General features: G+C 42.7%; 4 protein-coding genes across 7 annotated transcripts; 2 read left to right on the top strand and 2 right to left on the bottom strand.

Moving 5' to 3' along the window:
• The first annotated feature begins 1,618 nt into the window (after positions 1-1,618).
• Positions 1,619-6,666, top strand: LOC127764188 (protein REVEILLE 6-like). Of its 4 annotated transcripts, none has more exons than XM_052289027.1 (10): positions 1,619-2,053; positions 3,013-3,070; positions 3,384-3,507; positions 3,622-3,744; positions 3,858-3,977; positions 4,361-4,470; positions 4,734-4,793; positions 5,283-5,409; positions 5,779-5,879; positions 5,955-6,666. In XM_052289027.1, exons 1-9 carry the CDS (start codon positions 1,893-1,895, stop codon positions 5,811-5,813), a joined length of 918 nt encoding a protein of 305 aa, XP_052144987.1. In that variant the 5' UTR covers positions 1,619-1,892; the 3' UTR covers positions 5,814-5,879; positions 5,955-6,666. The 4 variants fall into 4 exon arrangements, with proteins under 4 accessions (XP_052144987.1, XP_052144986.1, XP_052144989.1 ...); XM_052289026.1 differs by having other exon boundaries at positions 1,624-2,053; positions 3,855-3,977; XM_052289029.1 differs by lacking the exon at positions 5,283-5,409 and having other exon boundaries at positions 1,633-2,053.
• Positions 6,667-7,665: 999 nt separating this feature from the next.
• On the top strand, positions 7,666-9,668 carry LOC127762442 (2-C-methyl-D-erythritol 2,4-cyclodiphosphate synthase, chloroplastic). The gene is made up of 3 exons (XM_052286954.1): positions 7,666-8,128; positions 8,247-8,377; positions 9,297-9,668. The coding sequence occupies exons 1-3, from the start codon at positions 7,666-7,668 to the stop codon at positions 9,528-9,530; spliced, it is 828 nt and encodes a 275-aa protein (XP_052142914.1). The 3' UTR covers positions 9,531-9,668.
• Positions 9,669-10,374: 706 nt separating this feature from the next.
• Positions 10,375-11,926, bottom strand: LOC127762630 (putative pentatricopeptide repeat-containing protein At1g69350, mitochondrial). Its single transcript, XM_052287108.1, has 2 exons — positions 10,643-11,926; positions 10,375-10,524 (listed from the first exon to the last, which is right to left on the bottom strand). Exons 1-2 carry the CDS (start codon positions 11,924-11,926, stop codon positions 10,375-10,377), a joined length of 1,434 nt encoding a protein of 477 aa, XP_052143068.1.
• Positions 11,927-12,579: 653 nt separating this feature from the next.
• On the bottom strand, positions 12,580-18,612 carry LOC127762441 (CAAX prenyl protease 1 homolog). Its single transcript, XM_052286953.1, has 14 exons — positions 18,363-18,612; positions 17,378-17,525; positions 17,168-17,252; positions 16,996-17,091; positions 15,915-15,980; positions 15,648-15,746; positions 15,392-15,505; positions 15,072-15,182; positions 14,916-14,978; positions 14,742-14,834; positions 13,577-13,690; positions 13,294-13,365; positions 13,145-13,210; positions 12,580-12,896 (listed from the first exon to the last, which is right to left on the bottom strand). The coding sequence occupies exons 1-14, from the start codon at positions 18,391-18,393 to the stop codon at positions 12,777-12,779; spliced, it is 1,278 nt and encodes a 425-aa protein (XP_052142913.1). The 5' UTR covers positions 18,394-18,612; the 3' UTR covers positions 12,580-12,776.
• Between the last annotated feature and the right edge of the window lie 1,629 nt (positions 18,613-20,241).

Here is a 20,241-nt window from a genome sequence, read left to right as displayed (position 1 = left end):
ATGCTACTTTGATTTGGTGATTTGGGGTTTGATTTAGGGATATGCATGCCACTCGATACGAGAGAAAATAAGAAAGAAAAAAAAGAAAAGGGGACCATTTGGACTGCCGCTACCCTCTCTGTAGTTCCGGTTTTTATTACCAACTGGGACTAAAGATTTAGTTCCAGATTTCTACTCCCGGTTAGAAACTCGGAACTAAAGGGGTTACCAACCGGAGTAAAAAAAGGTTTCTCCACCGGTGCTGGTACGAGTAAAATGTGATTTTTATCACTAAAATACCTATATTACCTTTACTACCTCTTGGTTTTATTATAACCATAAATAATCCTAGCCTATATATACTTTACTCATCCCGAGAAAACGATCAATCTTTTTATCTCTCTCCTTGATAGTTGATACCCACACCAAACACTAAAACTTGCTATATTCGGGGATGAAGGGTGCAATAAATTTCTTTTTTGTGTTTTTGATTGTCACATAGTTTGCAAAAGGCATTTCATGTTAGTAGGGGTGGATTTGCTGCCAGGCGATCCCTAGTGACCGCCCGAGCTCGGCGACAGACGCACAATGGGATTTGTTTTTTTAATGAATTGAAAAATATTTTCACACCAAATGTTTGATATACTAATATTTTACTAGGCTTCTTTTATCATGAGATGGTACACATTTTTTACTAGACTTCTTGTCAAGCTATTAATAGTCAAATCGGCAGCGACGGCTTTTGTATTTAGGTTTTCGATTTGCCTGATGACATCGGTTTGCTATTATGTTGAATGAAGATGATGGTTGATATTTGTTCATTTGTTCTGCATATGCTGGAGTTGGTCAGCGTCGTGGATACGTTCGTCGCTCGCATATATTGTAACATTTTAAGATGTGGAGGCTCTTTATTCTATTTTTTATAACCCTTTTATATCATTTCATAATAGTAAAGCAAAATACCTCGCTTAGTATTAGGCTCGTTCCAATTGCAGCTGCAAATCAACAGCCGAACATTTCCATTTAATATAATCTACCTTGTTCAAGGAAAAAAAATCCCTACAACTACGATAAAAAATCAAACATCATAACTCAATATCTTATAATCTAAAGCTGACCATTCCAAAGCGAGGACAGATAATGGACGGTAGATATTCCGACTTCACAACAATTATTTAATATCGCAAACAAATAAACTAAATATAAATATAAAAATTGGAAATGAATTAAAAGAAATATGGATGAAAAAAGTGTTTTTTTGAACAAAACACGTTGTTTAGCACCTTGATAAGCACATCCACGATGATCTAACTTTAGAACAAAACGTCCCACTCAAAAATTTCAGGCCAATTTTGATGTACCAGTAGGAAGACTGTAGTAGGATAGATACGAAACTGTAGGATATTCACGGACTCACCGATAAACAGGACGACGCAAACGCCTTAGAAAATTTTCGCCCCAAATTTTTGTTTACCCGGTCGTGTCTCACGAACAGCCGCGAGCGCGCGGGGAGCCACATATTGAGAAATGAGTAACCAAAAAAAAAGCTAGCGAGCGAGCGAAGGAGCGGGCCGAGATCGCGAGCGCGACGCGCGTGAGAGGGACGGGACGGGAGGCAAGTGGGCGGGGGCACAGCACAGCGGTGGTCAGTGGTAAGTGGTGGTCTAGTCTAGTGGCTGGCTGGCGCTCTGCCGCCCGCGCAGCCACAAGCCCCCCCAGCGCACGCCGTCCCCTTCCCCGTTCCCAATCTCTCCGCCTCCCCTCCCCAACCAAACCAAACGCACGGCCACACCGCCGCTGCGCCACCACCCACACACTCCCACCCACCATCACGCCACGCCTGCAGAGCCAGAGACTCTGAGCCGCCGTGCCGACGCCGACGCCTACGCCGAGCGCCCGCACGCTCCGCTCCCATGGTCTCCGCCAACCAGCCGCCGCCCGACGCGGCCGCGGCAGCGGCGGGCTCGGCTGGGGAGGACGCCAGCAAGAAGGTGCGGAAGCCGTACACCATCACCAAGTCGCGCGAGAGCTGGACGGAGCAGGAGCACGACAAGTTCCTTGAGGCCCTCCAGCTGTAAGCAAAATCGCGGAACTGCCGTGCCTTTTTCCTTAATTTCACCCCGTCTTTTGCCACCCAACTCGATGCGTGGTTTTGCTCGGAATTTTGCAATCGTGCGGTCTTTGAGGTGAAGATTGAATGTTTTTCTAGCTCTTGTGATGCGTTAGTTAGGTTCCGATGTTTTTTTGCTGTCTTGTGTATTATTGATATGAAACAGTAGCAAAATAGCTTACTTAACTTGTTTTACGTAAAAAAAACAAAACTTGTTTGTTTGTTCATTTGTTTTTAAATTTGGTCTTGGAGTAGCATATGGAGAGTTTTTTAGTCAGGGGATCTTTTAAAGATTTCTTGTCTGTACTGAGATGAAGCCGTGTTTCAGAATTTCATAAGCTGCTGTTGTGCACAAGGACAATAATCAGTAGTACTGGTACAACCTTTGGGCAAAGAGGAAATCTAAGGATCCAATTTGCAGATTTTTTTTTTTGACTAAAATTTGCAGATTATATGAATTGAAATAATAGCACAAATTTACAAACTGAGGGGCTTTGTGTTCATCTAGTGATGCCATTTGTCCGGGTATAGCACCCCCACTGGATATTTTTAAGGCCTCAAAGCATTTGCTCTCGTAATTAGCCAAAAGTCACAAATTCACAACTCACAAATTAGTACAGCAGTATCCTGCAGTTCTCTGCTTCGTAGTTTTGGACTTTTGGTGCTATAATACTTGATATTTCTTTGACCTGGTTGAGCACACCTGAATTATTGGACATTTTAGTAATCATAATTACTATGAAATGCTTCCAACGTATTGGTCCCCCTATTTGCATATGATTGCCAATAATGTGTTTTGGCGCACCAAAAACACTGCATTTGTTGCTGTTGAATTCAAGTATCTGTACAAAAGGTTTGATATTCAATTGTAGGACTGTCCTTTTACATCTGATATTCATGTGTAATACCTTGCTTCTTTTCAGCTTTGATCGTGATTGGAAAAAGATAGAAGCTTTTGTTGGATCGAAGACTGTTATTCAGGTGGGCAAATTATAAATGGAAAGGGGGATATCCTCTGGCAAATGAATAAAGGGAATTGTGGCATCAAATTTCGTCACAAGCCTAGCAGAACTGAATCCCTGATTTGTTGATATATGTCATATATGTTGACCTATAATAAACAACTAATACACAATGCCTTTTTTTGTGGTGTAATACACAGTGCGTTGGTGCTTGTGTCCATGGGTTCAAACCCCTTTTCTCCACTTCTCACAATAAAATATTTGCAGACATTGCACACGATCAACTCTCCAGTGAAATAATTTTTGTTTACCATCTCAACTTGATTTTGCAGATTAGGAGCCATGCACAGAAGTATTTTTTGAAGGTTCAAAAGAATGGAACAAGTGAGCATGTCCCACCTCCACGACCAAAGCGTAAAGCTGCTCATCCATACCCTCAAAAGGCCTCCAAAAATGGTAGATCCTCATATGCTCATAAGTTCAGCACGCACCCAACACATATATCTTTGATACTAACAGTACCCCCCTCTGCACAAAACATTTACTTCAATATATATTCTCATCTTGCAGAGCCAGGATATACCATAAAGGCAGATTCATCTTCCATGCTTAGGAACTCAGGCATGAATGCCACTGTTTCGTCATGGACACACAATTCTATCCCACCAATTGTAGCCTCATCCATGGTGAAAGGTTTGTTGTCCGTGGTACCTCTTCCTTATAAAAATTCAAATGCAATATCCATCAGTTAATCCTTATCTTCTTTCACTCAGAAGATTTAATCCTTATCTTCTTTCACTCAGAAGATTTAGGTGCTGGAGCAATGGCCCCCAACAATTTTTGCTCTAGCAGTACTGAAGGCCCTGCGAGGGCATGGCAACCTGGTGAAACTAATGATCAGATAAATCAAGTTCCGTCACTCCGCCGTTAGTACCTCTTAAGATTTTTCTTTATATAGTTATCTTTCTGCAGTTTGAGTCATATTGCCCATTTTTATTGTTTCTGTGGCTTCTGTTTTGATCTTCCTCTCTGTGCACTTGTTTTGTTTCAATCTTTATAACACTTGGTTACTTGTTTAGAATAACAATTACCACCAACAAATTACTGATTCTGCTTGAGGTGTTTTAGAACTGAAAAGTAGTGTTACACGACAGCACAGTCCATTCCCAGGTCCTGGCACCTTACAGATATTTTTTTTTTCATAGATTTGATCAGTAACAATATTGAGGTTTCTGTCTTCAACCAATGCTTTATTTACATGATTCAAAATTTCAGACTGGCATTGTTAACTTTTAATCTTTTAATGTAGTTATGCCAGATTTTGCACAAGTATACAGCTTCTTGGGCAGCGTTTTCGATCCAAGCACAAGTGGCCATTTACAGAAACTAAAGGAGATGAATCCAATTGATGTTGAGACGGTATGTGAATCATGGATAAGCTTTGTTCTGCTCAGTTAAAGTATAATTGTACGTGACAAGTCAAGACAACTGAAACATAAGCATAAAGAATGTTCTTTGTGGTACTTCACTCAAGCAATATGTATGCTTTTAGTCAGCATTTTGGATTGTTTTGTTATCTTTGTTGAAACCAACAAAAGGCATATTTAATTCATAATTTCCTTAGCATGCAATTTTCGAAGTCGACATTTCAACTGACGTGTGTCCATTTTTCTCCCCTTTAGGCATTGTTGTTAATGAGAAATCTCTCCATCAATTTGACTAGTCCTGATTTTGAAGATCAGGTACGCAGCTCTCCAGCATGCCTCTAGAATTCAGTTTGGCTGTGTACTGCCATTACTTCCTTCAAAAGAAAGAAAAATGCCTTTAGAATTTGGATCATGCTTGTGTATGGTTCACTGCTGTTTGTTTTACAGAAAATGTTCCATGCAACAGAATTCAAGCATTTTCTGTCTGCTGCATTTTCCATACTTGCCTTTTTCTCTGTGATATTTTGTTGACTTCTTGAAACATATGAAAGGTAATGTTAGCACCACATTGTGCATGTGCTGTAGTACGCTAACAGTTATTGTTTACTGTGGTTTGGAGGTAACTAGTTCTGAAAATCCCATAAATGCATGTATGATGAGTATTCGTTTCTGATTTTTAACACCTTCATTTTATCAATATCATAATTTATTTCTTTCATATGGATAAACTAAACATGATTTTAGAAGCAAGTTCATGCCTTATTGGACTTAGGTGTCTGTGTTCACATTCTGTGCTTCTAGCAGGGTTGCCCATTTGCCATGGTTTCTGGTACTGTCTGTGCAGAATGGCTGGAATGTATGGGCAGCTATCAGAAAATGTGTGCAATGTCACCATATTTTAGCAAACTTTTGAAACTATCAGAAATTTTTGGTATGTACCAATATCAAATTTTCTCCAGTACAGCAGGTCTTAAGTTCTAGCCCTTCTCTTGTAACACACAATTGAGATGATGTATATAAGCCATAACATTATGAAGCATGAGGGCATCCAAAATAATAATAATAATAATAAAAGGTTGATACCATATTGAATTTTCTTTTCAAAAGAGTTACTCACCACTGAAGAAAATAGCTTTCTTTAGTATGTTGGACATGCTGTGCATCATAGCAATTTGAAATAGGATGTCATTTACAAGGCTACACAATTATGGCATTCAGTATGCTTCCATTACCCAATTAGAGCATATGTCTGTTCTTCTGAAAAAAGGAACTAACCTGTGTCCTATGAAATTTATTATAGAGGAAGTTGCTATCTTCATACAGTACCCCGTCTGATGGGCTTGAGCTAGGAAGCACCAGAAGCTCAGTTCTAGCTGATAGACCATTAAGTGCTCCATTCATGTAAGGCCTGCATCCTTTTGTTTTGGTTTTATGTCTATAATTCACAGAGAAATGAGGATCATGCAACAAATACAGGATTAAGGGCGAATAGTGCTGAGAAAGTGTGAGGTCTCTTCCCTGGCCAAACTGGCTAAAAGGTGCTGAGAAGTCTCTCCACCGATAATTTCAGCTCGTCAGTCATTCGGAGCTTGGTGAAGCACTAGGAAGGCACTTCGCAACATTGTATCTCTAGCTAAGCTTCAAGCCTTCAACTGCAGAATGTGTAAGGGTGCAACCGTGTACAGTAGGCTTGCACAGGTGAGATCTGTCTATAGCGGTATAATAGCCTAATTGTGTATATATGTTAGCCCTGAAGCGTGTAGTTTTCCTCACCCAATACCTCGGTCGCCTTGGCGCGCAAATCTTTCTCTAGTTAAAAGGCTGTTCTTAGTAATGGGAAATGGAAAGGAAATTTTGAGTGATGCTGGATTGCTGGTTGCTCCCTTTTTCCTCCATTGAGTTCAGCTGGTGATGGCATTCTCGTTTCTGTCATCTGGCAGAGAAGGCACTACTGCCCCAAGTGACCCATGGCATAGCCAGAAACAGAATGCTCCATCAGTCCATCTGATGAGATATGTGTGAAGAGGTTTCAGCTGAGCTGATTATAGTGCTGTAAAGCGGCTTAGCACTATGTAAATCATGTGTTATGCACCATGTATCATGTATGATCCTTGGAAGTTCTGGATGCAAAAGTGAGTTGTGCACTTGCCATGTAAGTTCTCTATGATGAAAAAGGCCAAGTGTACTATTGTCTATGTATATCATTTCAGTTTTTGCATAACTGCAGTCGGTAAGGAGTGAAAGCCTCCGGATACCTACCGGGATTTGAATATTTGATCATGCTAGACTACCCCAATGTGAATGCTACATTTTGTTTGGGTTAAGGGAATTAGTTATTTAACCTTGTTTGGCAACTAATCTAGTTAGTCTAGTAATGCGTTTGGCCGTTTGCCTATATTCATAAAAATCGATGAGTTTGTTCATCCCACGCTGTTGACTCTCTCTTTTTTTTTTCGGGGAGTAGGGTTACTAATCTTGGACTACAAGGGTGTGCTTTAAGTAAGTTTATGATAATTATTTGAGGCCGTAAAGTAAAAAGTGTGGAGTATTTCAGGAAATGCTGATGAATAAAGTTTTTTTAAAAACAAAAATCGCTTAGTAAGCACGCCTATGATAATGGTGCACCGATTGCTTTTTCATCGGTTGAGCTACGACTTGTAAAAGAAAAAATAAAGCAACAAAAATAGTAAAACTTTTATATATGTATTATTTGTGAATTTAAATTCAAGACGGAAAAAACTGCTTTAAAAAACCCTCACATCAACTATATAATTAAATTTTAGCTGTTGCTGATAAGTCAAAAGAAAAGTATTAAATTGTAAAATAAGTACTACATTCACCTTTTCAATATATAATATCATTAACTTTTTAATCATTCGTCTTATTAAAAAATTTAAGTAAATATTATTTATTTGTTACTAAAGGGACTTTAAGTATTATTTATATTTATAAATTTTGTAAAAAAAAATTAAATAAAATGAATGGTAGTTACTTCCTCCGTTTCACAATGTAAGTCATTCTAGCATTTCACACATTTATATTGATGTTAATGAATCTTGTCATCAATATGAATATGAGAAATGTTAGAATAACTTACATTGTGAAACGGAGGGGTATATATTAGTAAGAAAAAAAACGGAGGGAGTATATAAGAGTGTCCCCGCCCACATCGCATCTCCGGTGCCAGATGCTCGTCTCGCCTTCGCCTTGCCGCAAATACTTCGGGGCTTCCGGCGCACACAAAAAAACCGCAGGTTTTCTTAGCATTCCACAGCCGAAAAAGCCCCCAAACAAAACAGCCAAGCTTGCTCGGTCGCTGCGCGCTATCTCGCCTCGCGACGACGCCATGGCCACCGCCTCCTCACTCTTCCTCGCCTCCCCCGTCGCCACTGCGCCGACAGCCCGCGCCCGGTCCACACCCTCGGCTTCCCCTGCCCGGCCGTCCCTGCGCCTCCGGCGGCCGTCGACGTTGGCCGCGGCCGCGGTCCAGGCCGAGCACCAGCCCGCGGTCGCCGCGGCGCCGAAGCCGCCGGCACTCCCGTTCCGCGTCGGCCACGGCTTCGACCTCCACCGCCTCGAGCCGGGCCTCCCCCTCATCATCGGGGGCATCGACATCCCCCACGACCGCGGCTGCGACGCCCACTCCGACGGTACGGGCGCGGTGGTGGTGGTGGTGGTGGCTATTGTTGCTGCTTGGTTCTCTTCTCTATGTGCTTCCGCTTCCGCTCCTTGACTCGTTCCGTCGCTGGCCTTTCTTTGTGCGCGCAGGGGACGTGCTGCTGCACTGCGTGGTGGACGCGATTCTCGGCGCGCTCGGGCTGCCTGACATCGGGCAGATCTTCCCGGACTCCGACCCCCGTTGGAAGGGCGCCGATTCGTCGGTGTTCATGAGGGAAGCTGTGAGTTTCTCGAGCTCTGGAACCACTTTTCAGTTCATTGTTTTAAGGCAATTCGATTTTGTTTCTGCAAGCATGTTAGACTATTTGTGTGCTATTAGGACTGTTTAGACTTTTAGGAGTCCATGGAATGCTTCACCTAAACAAATTTGCTGAATAAATTTGCAGTTTCAGATATTATTGAATTCTTATGTCTAGTTAACTAGTTTGCCTACTTGAATTAGAGATAGGAAATCAAGTTTGAAGTCTAGACTCCAAACATCCAAAGTGTCTGTACTCGCACTCTCGCAATGCGGTGTGTTGCATTGGTCAAAACTAACGCAAGTCCTCCCCGGAAAAGGAAGAATTTCCCCTTAATGTTGTTGTGGGTGGAGGACAGACAGTTCATTTTTACCATTTTATTTGTTGCATCTGAAAGAATGAAACACCATAAACATCGGCGGCTGCTTCTGTCTTGATTATGTTAGCTCCTGATTGCATAAGGTGCACGTGAGTCTGACTTTCAAATTAGGTCTTGGGACTTTTTGTACTCTACCAGGGCAAAAGGTATTCCACGTTTTAGAATTTGAGCAAGGTGCTTATCATGTGCTTGGAATGCTGACTGCATGTTTCCCCTTGGACTTTTGGATGGAAAGTATCCCCATGCTTTAGAATTTCAACTCAACATGTGATCATTTCTCTACATGACCTCATGGAACATTGAGAACTGAAATTAGCTTATTTCCTCTTTGATTTTGCATTAAACAGCATTTGGTCCTGTCTTAGTCATCAGGCAATTGTATAGTGTATTATCCAACTGGCCTGATATTTCGTGTGCACTTTCTCTTTGGTGCTATATCATTAAAGTCAAAACATATGCTAGTTGATGCAGCTTTAGGTGGCTTCATCTGTCTCTGATCATAGTGCAAATGTGCAATTTCAGGTGAAACTGATGCATGAAGCTGGCTATGAGCTGGGGAACCTAGACGCTACATTGATCTTGCAGAAACCCAAAATTAGCCCATTCAAGGAGACAATACGGTCTAACTTGTGTGACTTGCTGGGGGCGGATCCATCCGTCGTCAATCTGAAGGCCAAGACGCACGAGCAAGTCGACAGTCTTGGTGAAAACAGGAGCATAGCTGCTCACACTGTAGTTCTTCTGATGCGGAAATAGGAAAATGGAAGTGTACTACATATTACAGGAATTGAATTGTAACATAGTGAACAAATTGTCCTTATGTAAGTGGTTTATCACTGAAATTTTAGGGCAAAAACAATAAAACCGAGTGCAATGTAAAATTTTATGTATCCAGATTGTGTCTTGACTGTTTCACAATGAACATTAGAATTTTATGGCAGCAAGATTTTCAGCAACAATTCTGGTGGCATACGGGATCATCATTCATCAGAAGAAATAAAAGTTACTGTTAAACATAGTAGAAGTTTTTTACATCCCAGATTACAGCACAGGTCCGAAACTGAAACCAAAATGCAAATAATTATACCAAGAACACACACAAACAAAGTTTTAACAGGAAGAGCAAAATAGTACAACAAAGCAGCGTCCTCACCTCAGATGCCATTTTGCTTTCAATTTATACTGTTTGTATGCCCAAATCGATATATCGCATGTCACTTTAAGTTAGTACTTTCACACATTAGTAAATTACTAAATTAAAAGAGAGAATCAGTGTATATGAGTATATTGAGACATCAACTAATTACACTCACTAGACTCGATTGATGTACATCACCAGCTACATCTGCCATGTGTTTGTTCATACTGCGCAATACTGCATATATTTGCTCAGAGTCGCCGTGCCTTGTATCTGCTGCCACAAACTTAAAACCTTCGACCCCTCCTACATCTACAAAACTCCACCCCGCTTCCTTTTTCAAGCCAACTCTCTTCATTTCAGTCCTAATCTTTGCAGAGTCCTTCCATCTCCCAACAACGGCATAGACATTTGACAAGGAGACTCTCCATATGTCACTCTCCGGTTCCAAGATTGACAATTCTATAGCAGCTTTTTCTGCAAGATCAATGTTCCCGTAAAGAGAGCAAGCAGCCAGAAGAGGTCCCCAAATGGATGAATTGGGATGAACAGGCATGTTTCTGATAAATTGTTCTGCCTCAGCAAACCTCCCAGATCTTCCAAGTAGATCAACTACAGAAGCATAATGATCCATGCTAGGCTCAATTCTGTAGTCGTTTTTCATGCTTTGAAAGCATCTGTAGCCTTCTGAAACCAAACCAGAATGACTGCAAGCCGATATCACACTCACAAATGTGATAGCATTGGGTGAACATGTTCCATCATCCTGCAGCTCATTAAAAATCCTTAGAGATGATAGCCCATCTCCATGAATACCATAAGCATTGATCATTGAGTTCCACGAAACAATGTCCTTAATATCCATCTGCTCAAATATCTGCTCAGAGAAATCAATTCTTCCCAACTTAGCATACATACTTATCAGGGCATTGCAGATTGAGACATCATACAAAGATCCAGACTTTATAATGTATCCATGGAGCATCTGCCCTTGCTGCAGTAATCCAGCATTAGAACATGCCTGCACTACGCTCAAGACAGTGACAAAGTCAGGCACAAGTCCATCACCACCATGAAGAATACTAAAAAGCTCCAAGGCTTCATCCACATGATCACTCTTTGCCAGGCATGAGATCATGGTGTTCCACGAAACAATATCCTTAATTTGCATACCTTTGAACACCACATATGCTGCATCAACTTGCTCAAATCTAGCATACATGCCCATCAGGGAGTTTTCGATGCTAATGCTTGGCAAATCATTCATTTTAATCAAGTGCGCATGGATTCCCTTTCCATACTTCAAGGATCCTGAAACAGTGCAGCCAAAAAGAAGCGCAGAAAGAACATCAGAATTAGGGCATACATCTCCTCTCCTCAGGTACAAATCCTCAAAAAGACCTGTGGCCACCTCAACAAATCCATTCTTAGCATACATTATGATGAGAGAATTCACCACTGAAACATCATTCTCGAGCCCCAAGCGAACAACAAGCGCATGCAATGAACTGAACAATCCTGACTCTCCCATCAAAGAGCACGCCTGAATAACACTCAACATTGTAACGTTGTTGGGAAGGACGTTATCCTCCAGCATCATGACGAACACTTTGAGAGCTTCTGCTAGCATCCCATTAAGCACGCACCCTGAAAGCTGGGCAGTCCAAGAAACCACATCCCTGGAATCCATTCCAAGAAGCAGCTTTTCTGCGCTCACCACATCCCCAACCTTGGCGTACGTATTGACCAACGAGCCAACAACAAACGGGTCACAGCAAAACCCACTTGTCACGAGGTGGCCATGCACCATCCTCCCTAGCCTCGCGACCTTGGCTAGCCCACAAGCCTGAAGGAGAGCGGCCGCCGTGAACTCGTTGGGGCGGAGGCCACCGTCCTCGTCGTCGGCATCCTGGGTCAGCATGTCCATGTAGGCGCGGATGGCGTCCAGGGGCGCGCCGAGGCGGCAGAGAGCGGAGACGAGGGAGGCGCAGGTGGCGGCGTCGCGGCGGGGCATTTCGTCGAGCAGGCGGAGCGCGTCGGAGAGGAGGCCGCATTGGAGGTAGGCGTGCAGGAGAGAGTTCGACGCGGTGAGAGGCTGGGTACGGTCGAGCGCGCCGGACTTGAGGAGGGCAGCGTGGAGCGCGGAGGTGAGCGGCGCATCCCGCCGGTCAGCTGCCCCGCGGAGGAGGCTGACGGGGGTGGGAGCGGTGGTGGCGCGGCGAGGAGGAAGAGGAGGCGGAGGCGACGAAGGAGTGGAGAGGGAGAGCATCGGAGCTTGGAGACTGAGAGCGAGAGCGGCCCAGCAAATGGATTAGAAGTTGAACCGTTCTATACCTTGCTAATTTCTTTGCATACGTACCTACGTGCACCGGCTACGGAGAAAGCAAAGAAATGCAACTTTGGGTGTACCGTGTACAAGATACATCAGTGCATCTGTGGGACTCCGTGCTGCGTGTGCATCTGAACATTTCAATAGCTGATTCACTTCTATTTCTTGTTGAAAGTAGTAGGAGAATACACTGACATGTACTTTATCCGTTTTACAATGTAAGTCATTCTAGCATTTCCCACATTCATATTAATACATCAATATGAATATGGAAAATGCTAGAATGACTTACATTGTGAAATGGAGGGAGTATATGTCAATATCTGTAAGCCAATTAATGGAAGGCAAACTATCTTAATCGAGAGCTACATAGTTGCCAACGTTCCCCTGTATGATAAATGTTTGAACGCTTACAGTACTTCTCATGTACTCACACATTCCATTAACATCCCGAACATTGAAACGATTCCATGACACCGTAAGGTAACCCATGGAAGAGTAAAGACTTCGGTGTTTCAGGTGGATCAACTTTCCGTTAGTTTTCCTTTTTGCTGTCTGCGTCTTCAAGAGCAGAGAGCCTTTCAACAAGGGGTGGATGGGAGTAGTGGTAGGCTGAATACCACGGATCTGTGTTCATTGCAGATAAGTTCTCTTCCTGAAATTTGAAAGCAAATTCCAAATTAGGCTATGCAAATTTGCAAGCAGTTTGTGCAGGTGACCAAGGGCAATACGAACAACGAGAACCGACAGTACGATAAGAGAACGCTAATGCGGATGTTCAGTTCAAGTGAATAATGAGCGTGAAAGTACTTTGGGTAACAGAACAAGAATCAGACAGACCTTGCGGTTCAGGTGTCTAGCAATTAGAGTGAGAATAAATCAAAAGGATCTTTCGATGGTTACCTGTAGTTTAACAAGGGCTGCACGGAGCTGAGGAGCATACCCAAGGTTCTTGGCAAAAGCATCAGCCTAGAAATTATATCAAGGTAAGTGCAACTGAAAGTTATAAAGCAGCAGTAGCAGAAACTTTGAAGGGAAATAGAAAAATGAACCTGAAATTCAAATGCCCGACTGACAAGGTTCAGACAAAAACTCAGAAGGTGCTGGACAGGTATTATAGTGTGCTACAATCAAGCAACGGACATGTCAATCAAGTTGTAACTTGTAATAGAGCAATACTAGAAATCCACCAAAAAATGCAAGCCACTGCAAACTTAAATGAAAAATTACAATACCTGTAGTACTATTTTCACAGTACAAGCAGGTAGTTGTGCTAGGGAAAGACTTTGTATATCTAAGGAAGAAAATATTCTTCACAAATATGAGTAAACATACCTGAAATATGATCAGCCCAATTATTACAGGCTGATCCTCGAAACCAAAACTTTCAAAAAGGTCTTTGGAGTTCCTTACTAGCGTATATCCTCCAAATTGTAGGAACATAAGGAGCTGCATAAAAAGGAGACGAAGTGAAAAAACTCTCAACACACAAAAGAAGATTTATCTGTTTTTTTTCCTTCTTTGTACTAAAAAGCAGCAGTACTCTCCAGCAACAGATGCAAAGGGACTGTATCACAGATTCAATTTCGAGAAAGAACCATTAATCCTACTTACATGCTAAACACTGTTTATTTGCTCTGGATATTGAATAGTAACTTTTTCTGCTAACCTTATGCCAAGGTTTGTTTTGTTAAATAGTCATCCATCTAAGGAAATGGCATGCTTAGCATAACCTAGTAGCCACTCATCAGTCATCACACATCATATCCATCATAGAAGCAGGCATGTCAAACACAGTACAAAAAAAGGGGCCAGGCGGGTCCAACTGGAAAAACCCAGGACCAGATCCTAGTTTGGTTCGGTCAGAAAAAATGAAAGTTATGGTAAAAATAGGGGAAATAGTTTTTTGAGTCAAACCAAACTTGGGTCCCATCTCACAAGTATGTTGGGCTTCTAGCCAAATGGATTGAGCTAAATATTATTCTTTGGCGATATTATGCATATTTGAAAAAAAGTGTATTAGTTGTGGGATCAGACTTAAAATACGTTTGAATATAATATTTTTGACAATTCACCAATTGGACCGGGTAGACCAGTAAAACCAAGTACCAGCAGAGTGACCAGTTAAGCACCAGTCAGGATTTTCATGCTATGGTCATGCAGTATTTACTTTGAACAAACAGGGAAGTCACTTTTCTTAATAGTAAATTCTTTACCAGAAACAATATTGAAATTAGCTACCCTGTCCTAGTGATCAAATGCTTGCATTTATGCACTTTTCTTATCTGTAACCAAAACAATAGTTCTCATTCATGCATTACATGATACAATGATAAAGTTGGGGGGAGGGGCGCAAAAATGCTGCACGTCCTTTTAGGAGAACCAACGGGACATTTCGGATTACATACACATTTTTTATCCCAGAAGTACACAAATACTAGATCAACAAAATAGATGAACAATTGTTATGCAAAGTTTATCATGGCATCAAAGAGAATACCTGGACAGCTACAAAGGAATACACAGTGTGGTTGAGTTTCCAGTGCCCAAGTTCATGTGCAATAACAGAAACTATTTCATCCTCACTACTACACTGAAACCGACAAAAGGATCCAGGTGAGTTTCATGCATGTAATTCAAAATTATAATGAAACTAAACAACTTAGCATATAACCTGCTGAATCAATGTGTCATAGAGAACAATGCGCTTGTTCTTGAAAAACCCATACATGTAAGCCTGAAAGAAAATTGTCAGTTCAAAGCACACAGAAAATTACAAACTATCAGTTATCAATGAACCACAACCCTGAAGGTAGAGTAATCAACATACATTACTGTGGCTTGATCTGGTAGACCCATCCACCACGAAAAGCTTTTTCAATGGAAAACTGAGTGAAGCTGCTAATTTCTCTATTTTCTCTCTGAGTACTCCTTCTGGAAGCTGTTAAAATATGTGCAACCATATCTAGTTATACCTCAAAAGAGCTTTTGCCATCCGTATGGCTTATTAATAGGTCAACGTAGTTCAATAACATGGGACACGAATTAGAAGATGCACAATGGATGCATGTACCTTTCTCACACAAAAAACAGACAAGTGAACTAATTACAGCATACTAGGTATGCTCTACAACAGAAAAAGATACTAACCGGAGTGAATTTGTTGAACAGAGGTGCTATCACGATGGGGTATATTGTCATCATCACAAGAGATAATGCAAACATAAAACCCCATAGATATATTGCCAGGTAGGGCCCTCCATTCTGAAGCACAGAGAAATAAACTAATCAGTTCACACACTTCTACGAGTTTGTGGTATTCGGGCCCAGATCCCGCAAAAAACAGGTAAGCCTGTTCTCCAGATACTAGCCAACAATGAAGAAGTGTGTGGTAGAAAGGAGATACCTGTACTATGATGATAATAGCAGCCACAATAGGAGGTCCAAGTAAGATGGATAGCAAAATCCCTTTGATCATGTCCCTAATGAAGAGCCAAATAGTTTGCTGAAAAAAGTCCAAAGCTAGAGGTTCAGAATAAATATGTTGGGGATTAGAACATAGCAAATTCATAAGCCAAGATACTTTTGTACTTCACTAATCTTGCAGGTGAACACCATTCAAATGTTAAAACATATAATAACTGAGGTGCTAAAATTGAGAACACAAACATACCTTGTTAAAACCATGTTTAGCTTCAATAACAAATGTTGAATAAAGAGAGAATGGTAAGTCTGTGATCTGCATTGCATGAAGTATGTATCAGTGTTTCACATCAAATAGTGGAGTTGGCATGTTTTAGCTGATGGCTTGCAAAAGAAGTTGATTCACCATAAGAGAACACTATGCCAAAGTTCTAGTAGATGTAGACCTAAACAATCAATATCAGTATGCAACTATGAACATAGGTGTAGATTAACATGTAAAAGTCACTGGATGTACTCAACAGAAAAGGGCAAAAGGATGATTACTCTTATCCAAGGTAATAAATAGTGTATAGCGGGTTGTTAGCGGATTAGTGTCTGTGTAGCGGATTGCGGATAGCGGGCGCTATTGCGGACGCTAAGTTCCAATAGCAAATATAAGAAAATAACCATAAATATATCAATATTAACATCAAATTCATACATTTTTAATTACTCCTATATTTCATAACATAAAAAGTATGAAATAACATATAGATATATAAGATAAATAAGATAAACAATGTAAAGTTCTACAATCCATAAATGAAGAACAACATTTAAGCGTTATAATGGTCCAACAAAGTCAATAGCGGGCTGTTATAGCGGTCGCGAAGCGCTATATTTGAGATAAGACTCTTATCTCAAATATCCTGATCTTGATACATGCAAATTTAAGAAAATACAGGCAACTTTTGCCACTATTTTTCAAGTTGAAAAATGGTCCAGTCAGAGAAGAACTAGAGTGGCTGTTCATGTCTGTCAGGGCCAAAAGCAGAATAGGGAAATGCATGTCAATAGTTTCATAGGTGTCACTATGCTATGCGCTTCAGTCCTGACTAATAATAACTTTTGATGCAGTAACTAACGACATAGACAATCCAGCAACCACCATTTGTGTTAGACTAAAGCTAGCGATTGTCAATCATGGAAAGCTAAGGCTTCAGTTTATACCTAACTCAATGTGCTGGAAGACAACTGGAAGCTAATTTAATTTTGAATGCAATGAAGGTAAAAATATATGTGCAATAAACATATAAGATGCTTGGCAGGTGCAAGTAATTATTCTATACCTGTGACCAAATCATGACACCTGCTAAGAATGCAAGAGTGTGTAGTATCTCATTTTCAGCATTTAGGCCAGCATTGGTTGCTAGCTCTCCAGATTTCTACAAAAGAAGGCTAATCACAACAAAATACTTGCATAAAGAGTTTACAGAGGCAAGCTGATTGATTTTGTTTTACCTTCCAAACCCAGGGAAGAACTCTATAGTACAGAATTGTGGTATCCATTAATATAGTTACAGCTTCATGGATAAAATGGAATTTGCTGTAACATGAGCATAAATGTCAACACACAAAATCCAAAAAATTGGCAGTCTGAATTACTTTAGAACGATTGCAGTAAAATGAATAATGTAAGGTTGCAAAAGGTGAGAGCAGTATTACACATACCTTTTATCAAGGCTATAAGCTCTGGAGCGCTCAAACTTTTCACCACTAATTACTCCTACCAGGGGTTTTGGCAGTGTTGGCAACTTAAGGGCTCTATGCTGACGGATGTCAAGATATGTCTCAAATATGTACATGAGAATCATAAAGCCTGCAAAACGAATACAAATTTTTAAAAAATTATTTCATCATATACAATATCCAGTGTTGAATGTAAATATATACCATGACCTGACTTCACTCGAGAGGCATGAGTCTTAGCTAACATATGCAAGTCACAGATCCTATTACAAGTAACTTCTTTTCAGAATAGATATTGCCATCTTAAACTCATAAATCACCACAAACTCTACAAATATTGCATCCTACTGCATGATAGAGAGTGTTGCAACACAACAAAAATACAGAAATTCAACCCTCATGATCAATTAAGCCAAGATGACTTCGCAGCTCTATCGCACATCTCCACTCTAACTACACTCAATCACAGACGGTCTTCACTGTATTTATTAAGAACAAAAGCGTCTGTGCCATACATTTTCACTTCACCGGTTCCTATAATCACATCATTGAATGATGGGCACTCAGCAAATCATCAACACAAAAGCAAACCAGTATACTAGGAACAGCTAATCACGAACAACATAAAACATGGCATCGATACCGACATTCAGCAACTTCATTGCATCAGCGCCAAGGCCCTTCTCCCCCAGCGCCAACGCCATCGCCAATCGCATTAAGCTCCCTCGACTCAACTTAGATTAATCCACCCTACCCGCTACCACCAAGCCGCCACGCCCAATCGCCACCACAGCACGAGCAAATCGAGCCGGAGATTAAAAACCCAAGCGCCCACCCAAAAACCCTAGGGTTTACGCACGGATCCCCCGTTCCAACCGAAACCCGACGCCATCCCCACACAGATCAGCGATCAAGGCGAGCGTACCACCGCACCAAACGAGAGATGGGGGAGGCGAGGAAATCTTACACAGCACGGCCTCCAGGTAAGGAAGCGCCATTGGAGCAGGATGGGTGGCGGAGGAGGCGCTCCGGGAATCGCTAGGCGGCGGGAGACGGGGGAGAGGAGGAATGGGGGAGGCACGGGCCGGGCCGGGGACAGAAGGACCAGAAGAGGGGGAGGGAGGGAATAACAGAGGGGCTGCGTGAGCGTGATGATGCGGAAAGGGTCGGGAGTGGGGGATACTTTGCTCGATTCCGTTGCTCGGACCTCGGAGAGCCGGAGCTGGGGAGGAAGGTATAGGAAAAAAGTACGCCGAAGATCTCTTAACTTGTCATTGAGTTATAAAATCGTCATTAAACCACGAAACCAGATATAACGCATTTCCCAACTTACAAAACCAGTGTAAACTCTAGTTTTATCCGACGTGACAGCTGACTCAGCATGCGATCCACGTGGGCCCACACGTCAGCCTCTTATTCCCCTCCCCTCTCCACATCTCTTCCTCTCTCCTCTCCTCTCCTCTCCTCTCCACGGGAGGCGGTGGGGGAGCAACTATGTACGGGCGGCAGCCGAGGGGAGCAGCTGGTCGCCGGTGGCGGGCACAGACAACGGGGGAGGAGCTATGCGCGGGCCGCCGTCGCGGAAGGAGCTGCACGCGGGCGGTGGGGGAGGAGCGACGAGGGAGCAGCTGGGTGCGGGTGGTGGGTCCCACTTCCTCCGCCCATGGCGAGGGGATAGCGTGGCGAGCCGCCGCCTATGCAAGGAAGCCGTCGAGGTTGGAGGACGGTGCAGAGGACAGCTGAAGCATCTAGGCCCCCGGTGTTAATTTTGGTAATTAATGACAAGCACTAATTGTGGACTAACCGTTGTCTTTGAGCTATACGTTTTAAGTTAGGTCCACGTCATATGCGCGCATGGATGATTATCGATCGATTAAAATTGACGGCGCAAAGCAAAGGGAAAGAAGACGGTAAAACTAGCGCTTTAATTTAGAATTGATCGAGGTGTAGGGCGATCAAATTTGCTAGTTTAATTTTAGTTTCGCCGTACTATTAAGAGGGGTAATGACCTAGCAAAGAGATGATTTTAATTGCCACATTAGGTCATTGCATTTTTATTTGTGCTCTCTTTTTCATTACACAAATTCACTGGGTTCGGCCTGACCAGGGGCGGTCAGACCGGCCACATAGTGGCGGTCTGACCGGCGTGCCCTGGCCGGTCAGACCGGCTACATAGTGGCGGTCTGACCGGCGGCACTTTCCCGGTCAGACCGGCCTCCTGGAGGCCGAGATGATGATGCTCGGGATGGCCGATATAGAGCCGATGGAGCCGTAGTCGGTCAGACCGAGCCGATGGCGGTCTGACCGAGCCGAGGCCGGTCTGACCGGCCACCCCATGTCCATCTGACCGACCAGGCCGATGGGGCCCTCTGACAGGGCTACAACGGCTAGTTTTCTAGCCGTTGCAGAGTAGCACGGTCTGACCGGCCGCATACCTCCGGTCAGACCGGCAGAGCACAGAGTTGGGGGATTTCGCCCCCAACGGCTAGTTTTGGTGGGTGGGAGTATAAATACTCCTTGCACCCCACCAGCAGCAAGGGGGCTCTCTTGGCACCCAATTCAATTGCATACACTCCTTGCACCTCTCTCACACTCACTTAAGCTTTGTGTTCATCCATCTAGTGTGTTAGAGGGTTGTTTAGCCAAGAGTCAAGTGCATTTGCTTCCATTGTAGAGCTAGTGTGGCACTTGATCATCTCCACACCGGGTCATTGCTTGTTACTCTTGGAGGTTGCCGCCTCCTAGACGGCTTGTGGAGGAGTTGCCCGGTGACCTCTCCGAGAAGATTGTGGAGGAGGCCCGGCGCCGGTTTGTGAGTGGTTTGGAGTTCACCACCTTCGGAGTGA

This window comes from Oryza glaberrima, chromosome 2 (genome assembly GCF_000147395.1).
Source record: "Oryza glaberrima chromosome 2, OglaRS2, whole genome shotgun sequence".
In the NCBI taxonomy this organism is placed as follows: Eukaryota; Viridiplantae; Streptophyta; class Magnoliopsida; order Poales; family Poaceae; genus Oryza; species Oryza glaberrima.
This window is presented reverse-complemented; position numbering and strand designations above follow the sequence as displayed.